The sequence below is a fragment of the Rana temporaria genome, chromosome 13 (assembly GCF_905171775.1).
Source record: "Rana temporaria chromosome 13, aRanTem1.1, whole genome shotgun sequence".
Lineage (NCBI taxonomy): Eukaryota > Metazoa > Chordata > Amphibia > Anura > Ranidae > Rana > Rana temporaria.
This window is the reverse complement of record NC_053501.1, coordinates 78,288,820-78,305,148: the sequence shown is the minus strand read 5'-3', so window position 1 is coordinate 78,305,148 and position 16,329 is coordinate 78,288,820. Positions and strand designations below refer to the sequence as shown.

At 44.8% G+C, this 16,329-nt stretch overlaps 1 protein-coding gene across 2 annotated transcripts in view; it reads left to right on the top strand.

Annotated features, from left to right (window-relative positions):
• ZFYVE26 (zinc finger FYVE-type containing 26) overlaps positions 1-16,329 on the top strand; it is a 499,004-nt gene that overhangs the window by 302,761 nt on the left and 179,914 nt on the right. For both annotated transcript variants that reach the window (XM_040332529.1, XM_040332530.1), the window contains exon 26: positions 5,250-5,386. In XM_040332529.1, the coding sequence (XP_040188463.1) occupies positions 5,250-5,386 (137 nt within the window). The remainder of the gene's footprint in view (positions 1-5,249; positions 5,387-16,329) is intronic.

The following is a 16,329-nucleotide window of genomic DNA, read 5'->3' as shown; positions in this document are numbered from 1 at the left end:
CTCTTAATCACAGAGGCTTTTGATCTTGACTCTTACCGAAATGGTTCGCTCTGCCTTTAAGTTGCTTCTCACAGAGGTCACTGAGCCTCCCTGGTCTTCTTTGGTATACCTAAGACCTCTTCAGGCCACACAGGCTTTCCCCCTACACCCCCTGTTGCAAGAGGCAGTGTATGCTGATTGGGAACATCCTGACATGATTTTTGTTCCTCCTAAGAGGTTTTCCCTTTTATATCCCATGGATCAAAAGTGCACTAAGAAATGGAGCATGCCATCAGTCTCTTCCTTAAACAAGAACTTAAAGGGGTTGTAAAGGTAATTTGTTTCCCCCCTAAATAGCTTCCTTTACCTTAGTGCAGTCCTCCTTCACTTACCTCATCCTTCGATTTTGCTTTTAAATGTCCTTATTTCTTCTGAGAAATTCTCACTTCCTGTTCTTCTGTCTGTAACTACTCACAGTAATGCGAGGCTTTCTCCCTGGTGTGGAAAAAGCCTCTTGAGGGGGCGAGCAGGAGTGTCAGGACACTCTCTACTTTGCAGATAGAGAAAGGAGCTGTGTGTTAGTGGGCGTCCTGACACTCCTGCTTGCCCCCTTCCCCCTCAAGAGGCTTTCTCCACACCAGGGAGAAAGCCTTGTATTACTGTGTGTAGTTAGACAGAAGAACAGGAAGTGAGGATTTCTCAGAAATAAAGACATTTAAAAGCAAAATCGAAGGGTGAGGTAAGTGAAGGAGGACTGTATCAAGGTAAAGGAAGCTATTTAGGGAATTTTTTTTTTACCTTTACAACCCCTTTAACTTGTCCGTGGATAATGCACAGTTCTTGAAACACCCTGTTGATAAGAAATTGGAGTCATTATTAAAAGCCTCTTTTTCTTTGTCCAGTTCAGCTATTCGGTCATTTGTATCTGTCAACCTGTAAAGGATCAGATCGGACGGCCTGACAGGCCTAACCCGGAGGATGATCACCCTGAAAATAAGGCAGATATTTCTCGAGGGCTGTGTTTTGCTGTTGACGCCTTAAAGGATTAAAGGACGCCTTCAGCAGGTTTCTCGTCTGGCTCTCATGTTTGTACATATGCACAGACTTTTGTGGCTTAAGAACTGATCAGCTGAGCTTTCTTGTAAGAAGTTACTGGCAGGTTTCTCCTTTCATGGGGAACGTTTTATCTGACAATCATTTGGACAACTATATATCCAAAAGATTTCTGGAGGGAGGAGTTCTCTACTTCGGGTGAAGAAAAGCACCAAACGTCCCTCGTTTAAAACCTCAGAGACTGCTTCCTCAAATGTCTTAGCACCAAGGCGGTTCCGCCGCCAGCAGAGTGCTAGAGCCACAAGGCCAGGGCCAGAAAAAGCCCTGGGTCCAAAATTCTTCCAAACCCAGCAGCAAGCCCCCCTTTTGAGGAGACGCCCCACTCCATTGGGTGGAGGGAAGGCTATTGCACTTTGTGGACATTTGGAGAACAATAGTTCAGGACGAGTGGGTCACCTCAACTATATCCCGCGGTTACAAGCTGGAGTTGCAGGGGGTTCCCCCTCAGAGGTTTTTAAGATCCAACATTCCTTTGGATCCTCCAAAAAGAGACTTATTACTTCAGGCACTATATCATTTAGTGCATCAAGGAGTGATTGTAGAGGTTCCTGTACCCGGAAGGGGTGCAGGGTTTTACTTGAACCTTTTTTGAGGTTTTAAAACCGAACGGGAACACAAGGCCCATTTTGGACCTAAGATCCCTGAACCAGTATCTACTGATAAAGTCCTTTCGGATAAAGTCTGTCCGCTCAGTAGTAGCTTCACTTTAGATGAGAGAATTTCTAGTCTCCATCGATATAAAGGACGCATATCTACATGTACCTATCTTTCACCCTCATCAGAGGTTCCTACGGTTTGCAGTAGAGGAATGCTTCAGTTTGTGGCTCTACCCTTCGGGCTTGCTACAGCCCGTGTTCACAAAATTCCTACCACCAGTATTGCGTCTTTTAAGGGCCCGAGAGATTCTGGTGCTCGGGTATCTGGACAACCTCCTGCTCAGAAATCACTCACTACAAGCTCTAGAACAGAGCATAACATGCACAGTGCAGTATTTGGAAAGCTTAGGCTGGATCATAAATACCGAAAAGTCAAACTTGAGACCAGTCTAAATTATCTAGGTCTGACCCTAGATACAGTCCAGGCAAGAGTATTCTTGCCACCTGCAAGGATATGTGCCCTGAAGACTCATGTGCGTCAGATAAGGGACACCAGACAACCCTCTATTCGACTCTGTATGAGTTTGCTAGGGAGGATGGTAGCCTCATTCGAGGTGGTGTCTTACAGCCAGTTCCATTTAATGCTACTACAACAAGACATCTTGTTGCTTGGAACAGGAGAGGAAAAGCCCTGGATTATCCATTGTTATCTCCTTGGCATGCTTAAGCCCACACCGGTGGTTACAGGATCAGAACCTGCGAAAGGGAAGATCCTTCCTTGCGATAACTTGGAGAGTACTGACTACAGATGCCAGTCTCTCAGGCTGGGAGTGACCCTAGAGGGGCTCACAGCTCAAGGAAACAGATCCTGCCTATCAACATCCTGGAATTACGGGCAGTACATCTGGCCCTACGGTCCTGGACAATGTAGCTTCAGGACTACCCTTTCAGGGTTCAGTCCAACAATGCCACTGCAGTGGTCTATATAAATCACCAAGGCGGTACCAGGTGTAAGACTGTCAGCACGCTCCGGGCGTGTGCGCAGATGCGTCCACGCATTCCCTTGGAGCCAGACAGCCTATTTAAGGGGCATACTGTTCCCAGTCTAGTGCTGACGGATCTCAGCTGTTTCGGTACCCATATCCTGTGTTTACCTGCCTGTCACCTGTTACTGAACCTTCAGGCTTCCAGAGCTTCATCTGCAGTCACTTGTGTCCCTCTGGGCCCTTGGTTTCTCCTGTCGGGACCAGGGCCAGAGATACAAGAGAGGCTGACCTCATCACTTCAGACTCCGTTCAGGTACGTGACACCAGGAGTCATTCAGCTCTGAAAGAGGTGAACCACATACTAGCCTGGGCAGAGGAACATGTGCCAATTATATCAGCCGTACATATTTTGGGAATAGAGAACTGGAAGGCAGATTATCTCTGCCTGTGGAATGGTCCCTACACCCAGGGGTGTTCCAGGAAATTTGCCAACGTTGGGCATGGCCAGAGGTCGACTTACTGGCATCCAGGTTCAACAACAAGCTACAGCAGTTTGTGTCCCGAACATGGGATCCTCTGACAATCAGAGCAGATGCTCTGATAATTCCATGGAGCCAATACTCCCTGATTTATGCTTTCCCTCCGATCCCCCTCCTTCCACATTGTTGTGCAGAATTTGGAAAGAGGGAATTCCAGTCATTCTGGTGGCACCAGCCTGGCCCAGAATGTCCTGGTTCCCGGAGATTGTGAGACAAACAGTGGACGGCTATGGACGCTTCCACAGTGCCCCGATCTACTGTCTCAAGGTCCTATATTCCAACCCAATTCACAGTCTAAATTTGACGGCATGGCTATTGAAGCCAGGGTGTTAATAGACCCTAGTAAATGCTAAAAAAGCTGTCACTAGGAAAATCTATCATAAGGTCTGGGAGACTTGTATTGCTTGGTGTGAAGCCAAAAGATGACATCCTCGGAAATACATGATTGGGAGAATTCTCTTTTCTAAAGTCAGCTGTAGAAATCAAATTGGCTTTGAGTACAATTAGAGATCAAGTTGTGCCTTCTCAGTATTCTTCCAAAGGCCTTTAGCCCCCCATTCATTCATCCAAACCTTCATGCAAGGGGCAACTCGCTTGCTTTCCCCCATTAGGTCACCTATGTGTCACCTGGTGTTTGTATTGGAGAAACAATCATTTGAAACTATCAAGGAAGTTCCATTAGACTTGCTATCACGCAAGCTAGCCTTCCTGATGGCTATCACCTTGGCTAGGAGGGTGTCGGAGTGGGCGGCCCTGTCATGCAGGAAACCATATTTAATCTTTCACCACGACAGGGTCGTGTTACGACCTGTTCCATCCTTTTTACCAAAAGTGCTGTCGGCCTTTCATTTAAATCGGGACATTATTCTGCCTTCTTTTTTCTCTCAGCCCCGTTCAGGAGAAGAGAGACGACTGCACTCCTTGGACATTGTCCGGGCAGTCGAGGTTTATTTGTTTAGATCTGCAAAGATCCGAGGATCAGACTTTTTTTTTTTTGTGCTTTTTTTACCAAAAGGACCCAAGAAATGGCAGGCAGTTTCTGAAGCTTTCATTGCCAATTGGGTTTGTCAATTGGTCATTCAGGCCTACAGTCTGAAACATAAAGCTCCCCCTTTTGGGTGAGAGCTCATTGGTGTAGGAACCTCCTGGGCTATTCGGCATCAGATATCTGTGGCTCAGATTTGTAAGGCTGCTAACTCTCATGTTTGCTGTGTCCCCCATATGGCTCCTCACAAACGGGACTTCTTATGGCTTTCTTTCAAAAATGGCTTTCTTCTTGCCACTCTTCCATAAAGGTCAGATTTGTGGAGTATACAACTAATGTTGTCCTGTGAACAGATTCTGTCACCTGGGCTGTGGATCTCTGCAGCTCCTCCAGGGTTACAAATGGGCCTCTTGGCTGCTTCCCTGATTAATGCACTCCTTGCCCGGCCTGTCAGTTTAGGTGAATGGCTATGTCTTAGAAGGTTTGCAGTTGTGCCATACACTTTCCATTTTGGATGATGTATTGAACAGTGCTCCGTGAGATGTTCAAAGCTTGGGATTTTTTTATAACCTAACACTGCTTTAAACTTCTTAACAACTTTATCCCTGACCTGTCTGTGTTTCTTGGCCTTCATGATTCTAGGGCTTCAAAGAACAGCTGTATTTATACTGAGATTAAGTTGCACTCAGGTGGACTAATTGGGTGACTTCTGAAAGCAGTTGGTTCCACTATATTTTAGTTAGAGGTATCCGAGTAAAGGGGGCTGAATGCAAATGCATGCCACACTTTTCACTTATTTATTTGTAAAAAAAAATGAAAAACATTTATTTTCCTTCCACTACATTTATGTGCCACTTTGTTTTGGTCTGTCACATCCCAAATCAAATCTCAATAAAATACATTTATGTTTTAGGCTGTAACATGATAAAATGTGGAAAATTTCAAAGGGGTGTGAATACTTTTTCAAGGCACTGTAAGCTTGTCAAACTGTTTTTGACTATTGTGAATTAGTAGCAAAGCCAAAGTCATATTTTGTCTGTTTCTCTTGTAGTTCAATCGCAGACATCACTGTAGGCGATGTGGTAGGTTGGTATGCAGTTCCTGCTCAATGAAGAAGATGGTCGTGGAAGGCTGTCGAGAAAACCCAGCTCGTGTGTGCGATCAATGTCACAATTATTTCTCTACAAAGTAAGCTTCTTTAAATATACTTCAGTATATATAAATTCTGTACTTAAACTTGATCATCACGATCTACAGTGAAAGCCCTTTAAGCAATAATGTTCAAAAGTAATCATTTTATGTTACCCTAATTCATGTGCTTTATATTATGTTTTTTTATTTTTTTTTACTTGTTGCATGTGTCTTGCATTAAGGCAACCAGTTCAAACAGGCTGACAAAACTGTAAAATGTCAAACACAACAAAAATAACAGATATGCACGATCTTAAGCAATGCAGCACCTCACAATGCATGGGTAGTGCATTGTGCACGGTGACACACTGCAACACATGTGTTGAAGCTGTGTTGCATTCAGTACCAATGGCACCACAACACACTAATGCATGTAACCTGTGTTGCAGCAATACATGCCTTAACAAACACATTGCCATAAAACAGCAGAACAGTGTGTTTAGGCCTTAGGTAATTGGTTGCTTTGAGTTAGAGCAAGCATATTATTACTCAAGTGTGTTGGTTGCAGTTCTTTTTCCTCCACAAGAAAACTATGAAAATATTGATAACGGTTTAATCTATCTCAGGTGCCATTTACCACTGCAACCAAAGCCTGCCATAGGCTGTTCGAAATTTGGCAGTTTCAGCAGGAACTGTCTACATTTTAAAGCAATGTATGGGAAAACTGGTTGTACTGCAGTTGATTTATGTTTTTTTACCCCCTGACCACTAACTAAACTAACTATAGTTTCTCACGACCGCTAAGTAAGTTAACTATAGTTTTTGAACATGCTGAACATCCCCACCCTGGGAAGAATCAACTCTTTTGGGCCATTTCCCAACAATTCTGGTGGCATAGTCTACGCGCTGATGTAACCGCCTTCATAGCTGCCTGTTCTGTGTGTGCTCAGAGTAAGACTCCACGACACCTTCTAATGGGCCTCCTACAACCCATACCCAATGGAGAGAGGCCCTGGACCCACCTGTCTATGGATTTCATTGTGGAGTTACCCAACTCCTAGTGCAACACAGTTATCCTTATGGTGGTAAACCGGTTCTCGAAAATGTCTCACTGTATTCCACTTAATAAGTTTCCTACGTCTAAGAAACTGGCTTCCATTTTTGCTCGGGAGATCTTTTGCTTACATGGTCTACCCAAGGTCATTGTCTCTGACAGGGAAAGTCCGTTTGTGTCCCGGTTCTGGAGAGCCTTTTGTGCACAGTTGGGAATTCAGCTTGCCTTCTCCTCTGCGTATCACCCACAGTGTAATGGGGCTGCAGAACGAGCCAATCAGTCCTTGAAGCAATTCCTGTGTGGCTATATTTCTGACCATCACAACAACTGGTCAGACCTCTTACCTTGGGTGGAGTTGGCTCACAATAGCGCTCTGAATTCTGCTTCCCGTTTTGTCCCCGTTTATGGCGAACTATGGTTTCCAACCTTCCATATTGCCTGACTCATTTGTTCCTCGGAGTATTTCTGCATTAGAGGAACATCTCTGTGGTCTTCATTCCACTTGGGTACAAGTCCAGAAGGCTTTGCGACAGGCTAACGAGAGGTACAGACTCCACGCTGACCGCAAACGCCTGCACTCTCCTACCAGGTCGGGGACAGAGTCTGGCTGTCATCTCGCACCTCCGACCTCAGTTTATTGGGCCTTTCCGTATCCTTCGCAGGATAAACCCAGTGGCTTATGCTTTGGACCTTCCTTCCAGTATGCGTATCTCTAATGTGTTTCATATCTCCTTATTGAAACCTTTGGTTTGCAACCGTTTTACCACCTCGGTGCCACATCCTCCCCTATACAGGTTGAGAACCATGCGGAATATGAAGTACAGTCCATTGTTGTCTCCCGTAGGTTCAGTGGAAGCATACAGTACCTGGTGCATTGGAAGGGGTACGGGCGCGGGGGGGGGGGACGCTCTAGGGTCCCATCCTCGGACGTACATTCCCCTGTCCTCCTCCGTGATTTCCATTGACGTTTTCCCCTCAAGCTCAGTGGTCCTCCGGGCTTGAGGGAAAACACTCCTATGGCCACATACATATGAAAGTTTTGTATAATAATAAAAAAGGAAAGGGCAAAAATAACCCAAGGTCGGACTTTAAGGGCACAATGAGCAGTGGAGAATATATCAACTTATGTGAATAATATTTATTAAATACAGTACATGGTACAAAAAGAACATTCAAATTTAAAAAGCACATATATAAAATATATGATAGAGGGTGAGCCCCTGTGCGTCAACGAGTTTTCCCGTTAAGCTTCGTCAGGACACATTCAGGGATTGTTGGAAAAGGAAACAGGTCTCACTGTCTTGTAACAGGAAGGAGTCATAGGGAGATAATCTTACCCATAGAATTTAAAAAAATATCCCATCCAATGGTATATCAGATATTCTGGGTATTCAATGGTAACAGCTATTTGCTTGGACACCCCATATAGCAAGTTATGTTGTTGGAATTGTTCCAAAAAAGTAGGAAAAAAAATAGTAAGTAAGGGGAGGGAGAGTAGTAATACTTGCCAAACTAATTCAGAAGTCAATATATATTTCCTTAGAAATGATTGTATCTATTGCCTTTCAGTCAGTTCCATATACGTGGTCATTGAAAACAAAGAACCCACACTGCAATGAAATAGTAACACATTTTGTTGAAAGTCATTTAATTTTGTTTCATATATTTGATTTTTAATGAATTCCAAATGTTTGGAGTGGTCAAAAAATGATCGACCAATTTGGATTCTGTGTGAAGAATAGCTGGTTGGAATTTGACACAGCCCCAAAGCACCCCTCGATGTCGAGTCCCCCCCCCCCCTTCCTGGGACTGCATGCTCAGATAAGGGTCTGGCATGGAATTTGGGGGGCAGAGCCCCCCTTTCCTATAGCACCCCCATATGAAGGGGGCACACTTACAGGTTTGCAGGACATCTGCATTGCAATCCATAGAGTCCTATATGTCCATGGGATAGATAGCGCTTTAAGTCCAATGTTAGAGGATCAATAGTAAGTATCCTTATGGGTAACCTACAAGACATGTAATATAGGAATATCAGCCTAACTCATGTATTTAGAGAAATAACATAATAGTGGTGGGAAAAAAACAATGACAAACCTCCATGGTAACAAAGCCCCTTGTAAACAGCAGCCTCACATTAAACGATTCGCCCTGATTGCCGGCTTAAACTGGTAGTAACGCACGCAAAAACTATATGGCGTTAAACTGTCAGTAACGCACACAAAACAATATGGCGTTAAACTGTCAGTAACGCACACAGAAGTAAATGGCGTTATAATAGCAGTAACTCAATCAAATCCACAGTGTTCAACCGTCAATACACTGACGCTATCTGAACGGTCCCTACTCTAGCTATACACTAATGTCAAGATTACTGACATGATCTCACTACACTACACTTGAAAAGGAAAAGACACATATTGAGAGTAAATGGTGCTGCTCACCCCGATATATACGATATGGGAGAGTTCCCCCGATGGTGTTTTTAGGCAAGCAAAAATTCAATAATCATAAATAATATGCATTGTTATGTTTAAAAGATTTTATTGAATGTAAACATGTGGTGTGAATCATGACAATTATAATATAAACTCTTGTAAAAAGAAAAATATAAAAATCCATACACAATGGTGCAAAACCAAAATTGTTATACAACATGACATGCTACATGCATCTGTGCATATACAATCCTGGGCTACACTACTCTTACACTATGTGAGCTGTCCCTACTCTACACTATTGTATGTATAAATGACACGGTCTCACTACACTACAGTGAAACTATCTGAGCTGTCCCTACTCTAGCTGCACACTATGCAAAGCTGAATGATGGTCCTCACTACACTCACACTATCCCTAGACTGACACTAAACTAATGTTCTACACTATTGTTCTACACTATTGACAATTGAATCAAAATAGCACAGTATAGCACACTAACTAACTAATAGCACTGAACAGAGCCCTGTTCTATCTCTCTCCACGCCAAAATCACACTGAAAATGGCTGCCATTGAAAGAATACTTTTATACTGTGGGGCGGGAATGAGTCATGATTGGATAAAGTCATAATGACAGTGTCCAATCATGACTCTGACAGTGCTCTGTGCCCTGATTGGCTGAAGCTTTCAAGGCTTCAGCCAATCAGGGCTTGCAATGCACTGTTCAGTGCCGCAATGCATTGTGGTCGGTTCGGGGGGGGGGGGGCAAAAGTTCTGATTTTTCCCAAAAGACCGAACAACAATAAGTTCGAACTTATGCTCCGGCCGAACCGTTGGCCCATCCCTACAACAGACATCGGTGGAGTTTTATATTTACATATTTACATTTACAACTCAATTATAATCTATATTTTATTTTTTATTTTAATCACAATCATTATGCACATCTTGCTCTAATGTATTAATATTCGTGGTTAAAGATAACCAAAATTAATATGGATTCAAGTAGAGGTGTTGCACTCTACTGATATCTAATATCCTAACTTAGTACTCGACGTTTAGCACTGTTACAATAGTTATACTATTCACTGTTTAGTTTAAGATATAATATATAAGAGCACAGTTAACGATGTTTTAGTTTATTTGTGTGGCTATCCGCCCACGTGCCGACATGATTCACCCTCACACAGTCTTTATTCATTTTCAATTAAATTGGATATGTTCCAACTGGTTTAGATATGTTTATACATATTTTTTCAGACAGTTCTTTTTTGTCTTTTTTATTTTTATATTTTTTGGTTCACATGATCTTAGACTGTGTTTGAGACCTCCTGGTCTCATAAGTATTCATGATTGATTGAAGAACCATCGTTCTCCCAACCCCATACACCTTTTTCAGTGCACATTTATAATTTTCTTAATATATGTTATTAGAACAACATATGTTTTTACAAGCAAAAGTAGTTATGGTACAATTCTATTGTTTTGCATATGTTCTTTTTAATGGAGAGAAATGCATTGATGACCAATTCCTTTTACACCTGGTTGACCTGAGTAGCCTCAAAGTGAAGCAGGCATCCATATGCTTCTTCCTTTCCCACTTATCTCATACTTTTACTTCCTGATGAACCCCCAAAATACAAAAAAACATCATGACCATTACAGTTATATCACATAATGTTCAAGGGTTTAATTCCCCAAATAAAAGGAAAAAAAGCTTTTTTACATTACAAGAAATTAAATGCCAAAATAATACTTCTACATGAAACACATTTCATGAAAGATAATCACCTATTTTTCCACAAAGCATTTAATCAATCTTTGTATACCTCTACATCTACTAAAACTAAAAGAGTAGCTATCTTTATCCACCAATCCTTTCCTCTGGAGGTGCAATAGGTTTACAAGGATCTAGTCCAGGGGTGCCCAACCAGTGGCCTGCGGAGCCAGATGATGTGGCCCACGACCTCCTGCTCTGGGATGGAATAGAATAGAATACTGTTATTAAAGGTACGTTTATTACTAAAATCACAGTGTATACATGGGCATATCTGTTCTACAGTAGTTACTGGGCTGCTTTTAAACTGATCCACAGGTGCAGAGCAGTGCACCTGCGGGTTACCTGTTAATCTATTTTAGCAACCTCCCTTGACTGAAATTTCAGGCTGCTTTTATCTGATGTGTCAGAGAATTTGTCAGGAGTTAGGCTGATAACAAAGGAACGGTTCAGGAGAGCGCTACGGGGCTTAGCTCTTTAAGGGGAGATAACAAAATACTGCAGATCTATGGACACAGCTCAAATTTCATTAATTGGGTTTACATCCACTTTAATGAATCATTGCTAACAGACCCCAAACATCAACAAGAGATTGCATCAGCTATAAAATACTACTTTATATTAAACTCTACCCCAGATATATCCCCCACAACCTTATGGCTAGCACATAAAGCAGTCCTGAGAGGACATCTCATCAAATTAGCAGAACACCCCCCGGCCCCCCAGCCCCCCCCCCCCCATTTTACTTACCTGAGCCCCCAATCTCTGTTGGCGCGATCCTGCGATGCTTTCCCCCAGCTTGAGGCGGCTTTTTATTGGATGATTGATAGCAGTGCAGCCATTGGCTCCTGCTGCTGTCAAACAAATCAATGACGCAGCGTGCCGGAGGGTGGGGCCGAGTGATGCACTCGGCAGCTATGACCGCTGACTGTATCACACTGGAGCGTGCCCGCAAACTAACTTCCTTGGGAGAGCACTTCCTATAGGGGGGGTTAGCTCTTGCGGGGAGGAGCTGAGACAGCCACTGTTGGACCCCAGAACAGGAGGATCGGAGCCACTCTGTGCAAACGAACTGCACAGTGGAGGTAAGTATAACATGTTTGTTGTTTAAAAAGAAAAAAACGAACCCATACAACCCCTTTAATGTGATCTCTCAAAAACTTAATGAATACAATTTTTTACTTGCATACAAAGCAGAAAAGACACTTTGTTGGTCTAAAGCAGACCTGGGCAAACTACGGCCCGCGGGCCGTATACGGCCCGGCGGACCTTTTAATCCGGCCCCCCCCGCCGCCGCCGCCGAAATCGCCGCCGCCACGTTAATCACCGCGGCGGGGAACATTACAGACAGCGTTCGTTTGAACAGCTGTTTTCCCCGCCGCGCATAGACGCTCCCCCTTGGACGGATCTGTCCAATCGCGAGCAAGGGGGAGTCACATAGACACTCCCCCTTGCTCGCGATTGGACAGATCCGTCCAAGGGGGAGTGTCTATGCGCGGCGGGGAAAACAGCTGTTCAAACGAACGCTGTCTGTAATGTTCCCCACCGCGGTGATCACAGTATGCAGGGCCGGGCGCTACCATTTAGTGCAGGAGGGGGGCACAACCAGCCAGTGTGTCACTCACTGTCACAGCGCGGGGCCACTGGCAGCGGCACTTTACACATTGTGTGCCGACTGCCTGGCTGCCGAGTGCGCTCCTGGCTCCCTTTCCTCCTGTCACTTTGTGTGCTCGTCGCTCCCCCCCCCCTATTCAGTTGGTCGTGCCGATCCATTTCAGCGGCGTGAATTAACATTAATCGCAGCCACTGTGCCATCAATTGTCGCCACTGTGCCCATCACACGCAGCCACTGTGCCAATCACACGCAGCCACAGTGCCATCACATGCAGCCACTGTGCCAACACACGCAGTCACTGTGCCATCAATTGTTGCCACTGTGCCCATCACACGCAGCCACTGTGCCATCAATTGTCGCCACTGTGCCCATCAAACGCAACCACTGTGCCATCACACGCAGCCACTGTTTAATCAATTGTTATTGATTAAACAGTGGCTGCCTGTCCCCAGCGTCTGTCCCCCTCCTGTGTCATGTCCCCAGCGTCTGTCCCCCTCCTGTGTCATGTCCCCAGCGTCTGTCCCCAGCGTCTGTCCCCCTCCTGTGCCATGTCCCCAGCGTCTGTCCCCCTCCTGTGCCATGTCCCCAGCGTCTGTCCCCCTCCTGTGTCATGTCGCCAGCGTCTGTCCCCCTCCTGTGCCATGTCCCCAGCGTCTGTCCCCCTCCTGTGCCATGTCCCCAGCGTCTGTCCCCCTCCTGTGCCATGTCATGTCCCCAGCGTCTGTCCCCCTCCTGTGTCATGTCCCCAGCGTCTGTCCCCCTCCTGTGTCATGTCCCCAGCGTCTGTCCCCCTCCTGTGTCATGTCCCCAGCGTCTGTCCCCCTCCTGTGTCATGTCCCCAGCGTCTGTCCCCCTCCTGTGTCATGTCCCCAGCGTCTGTCCCCCTCCTGTGTCATGTCCCCAGCGTCTGTCCCCCTCCTGTGTCATGTCCCCAGCGTCTGTCCCCCTCCTGTGTCATGTCCCCAGCCTCTGTCCCCCTCCTGTGTCATGTCCCCAGCCTCTGTCCCCCTCCTGTGTCATGTCCCCAGCCTCTGTCCCCCTCCTGTGTCATGTCCCCAGCCTCTGTCCCCCTCCTGTGTCATGTCCCCAGCCTCTGTCCCCCTCCTGTGTGATGTCCCCAGCCTCTGTCCCCCTCCTGTGTCATGTCCCCAGCCTCTGTCCCCCTCCTGTGTCATGTCCCCAGCCTCTGTCCCCCTCCTGTGTCATGTCCCCAGCCTCTGTCCCCCTCCTGTGTCATGTCCCCAGCCTCTGTCCCCCTCCTGTGTCATGTCCCCAGCCTCTGTCCCCCTCCTGTGTCATGTCCCCAGCGTCTGTCCCCCTCCTGTGCCATGTCCCCAGCCTTCTGTCCCCCTCCTGTGCCATGTCCCCAGCCTCTGTCCCCCTCCTGTGCCATGTCCCCAGCCTCTGTCCCCCTCCTGTGCCATGTCTATAACAAGTACTCGTACCAGTTGTCCAACAATGATATTTACTGCTTTTTATAAAGAAATACAATTGATTTTATGCAGTATTGAGTTTAGCCTTTTGGCCCGGCCCTCCAAAATATTTTTAGTTTCTCATGTGGCCCCATCGAAAAAATAATTGCCCACCCCTGGTCTAAAGCCACATTTTTCTTGTCTAGCCATACATATTCCACAATGTTTTCCCGTAAGCTTAATCAATCAATAAGACCCACTCATGTTTATAAACTCAAGAATAACAGTAATCAACTGGTCATTTATCCTCAATAAATATTATCTATTTAAAAAAAAAAAATTATTCAGATCTCCTTTCCTCTCCAACCTCCTCAATCCCACCTTCAGCATGGTCATGGTTAGATAAACTACCCATACCTGAACTTACCTCTACACAAATAGACAAGTTAAACGCAACATGCACCGGTGAAGCTTAGTGTGTGTCTCTTTAAAGAGGCTCAGCCCCAGGTCCAGATGGGTTTTCTTCCTTCTATTATAAACCATTTCACCAATTTCTAATCCCAAATTTAACAAAGTTGTACAATAACATTTTGAAAGGCGATCAGTTCCCAGAGGAAATGTTATTTGCCAACATGTCCTAAATTCCAAAACCAAGTAAAGACCGTACAACAGACCGATTTCAGTAATAAACAATGACCTTAAGATTTTTAGCAGACTGTTACCAATAGACTAGCATCAATAATTTCCTCTTTAACCACTTCAATACAGGGCACTTATACACCTTCCTGCCCAGACCAATTTTCAGCTTTCAGCGCTGTCGCACTTTGAATGACAATTGCGCGGTCATGCTACACTGTACCCAAACATAATTTTTATCATTTTGTTCCCACAAATAAAGCGTTCTTTTGGTGGTATTTGATCACCTCTGGGATTTAAATTTTCTGCTAAACAAATAAAAAAAAGACCGAAAATTTTGAAAACTATTTTTTTTTGTTTCATTTACAAAACTTTGTAAATAAGTAATTTTTCTCCTTCACTGATGGGCACTGATGGGGCTGCACTTTTGGCACTGATAAGGTGGCACTGATGGGGCATCGATAAGGTGGCACTGATGATGGGCACTAATATGTGGCACTGATGGTCACTGATAGGTGGCATTGATAGGCACTGATGTACTGTAATGTATGTCACTGATGGATGCCAATCAGTGACAAACAATAATGCCTGACAATCAGTGATGCCCATTGTGGGCATTGATTGGCATCCATTTTGGGCACTGATTGGCATCCCTGGTGGTTCTAATGGCATCCCTGGTGGTCCAGTGTGGGCATCCTCGGGGGGGCTGCGCTGATCAGCACAGACCCCCCCCCCTGTCAACAGACAATTGGCTCTCCTCTACTCGCGTCTGATCTCTCCCTTATCTAGGAATTTATCTCACCCCTGACATTAACAATTTAGCTTGTTCTTAGGCAGAATAACAGCAATTAGGATGACAATCCTGCCCAAGTTATTATACTTATTTAGTTTAGACTAAATAAAATAATAACTAAGTTCCAGTCGGCAATTAACAAATTTGGTTAGGTTCTCACCCATGTCTACCTAAAATGGTGTTATACAAATCACAAAAAAGTGTCGGATTTGGCCTTCCAGACTTCTGGCTATATTATTTATTTGCCCAATGGCATACCTAAAATCTTAAAACCACATGGGTCAGATTTGAAAGAGATTCAATCCTTCCATATTATATTTCAAGTTTATTATGGGGAAACAAGATCCCAATCCATACTTTAGAAACACTTAATGCCGCGTACACACGATCAGTCCATCCGATGAGAACGGACCCATGGACCGTTTTCATCGGTTAACGTCCGTCGCGCCTAAACACTATCGGTTAAAAAAAACGATTGTGTCAGTACGCGGTGACGTAAAACACAACAACGTGCTTAAAAAAACGAAGTTCAATGCTTTGAAGCATGCGTTGACTTGATTCTGAGCATGCGTGGATTTTTAACCGATGGTCGTGCCTACTAACGATAGTTTTTTTTCTATCGGTTAGGAATCCTTTGGTTAAATTTAAAACAGGTTGGCTTTTTTTTATCCAATGGTTAAATAACCACTTCCAGACCTGCGCACGACGATGTACGTCCTGTTTTTAAAGATTGATATCTCGGTAACGGCAGCAGCTGCTGCCACAACCGAGGTATCGATCTTTAGGGTGCGCGGTCTGGAATCCGATAATGGCGGTCTCCGCGGCGGATTCACCGCGAGATCGCCGTTATCGGTGGCGGGAGAGGGGCCCCCCCCTCCCGCCGCCCTCCGCCGCTTACCGGAGTCGTCGGTAGCGGCGGAGGCGATCGGGTGCTGTCGGCTGGTGAGCGGGGACGAGACTGAAGGAAAAATCTCCTTCGCTCGGCTGGGCGGAAGTGACGTCAAAACGTCAGTCCCGCCCAGCCTCTTAAAGAGACAAATTTTTTTTTTGGTCATTTGAAAAAATTACATTTTTATTTTTTTTTTATTTTTTGCATTTAAGCCCAAATATGAGATCTGAGGTCTTTTTGACCCCAGATCTCATATTTAAGAGGACCTGTCATGCTTTTTTCTATTACAAGGGATGTTTACATTCCTTGTAATAGGAATAAAAGTGATCAAATTATTATTTTATTTTTTTTTCAGTGTAAAAAGTAATAAAATAAATAAGAAAA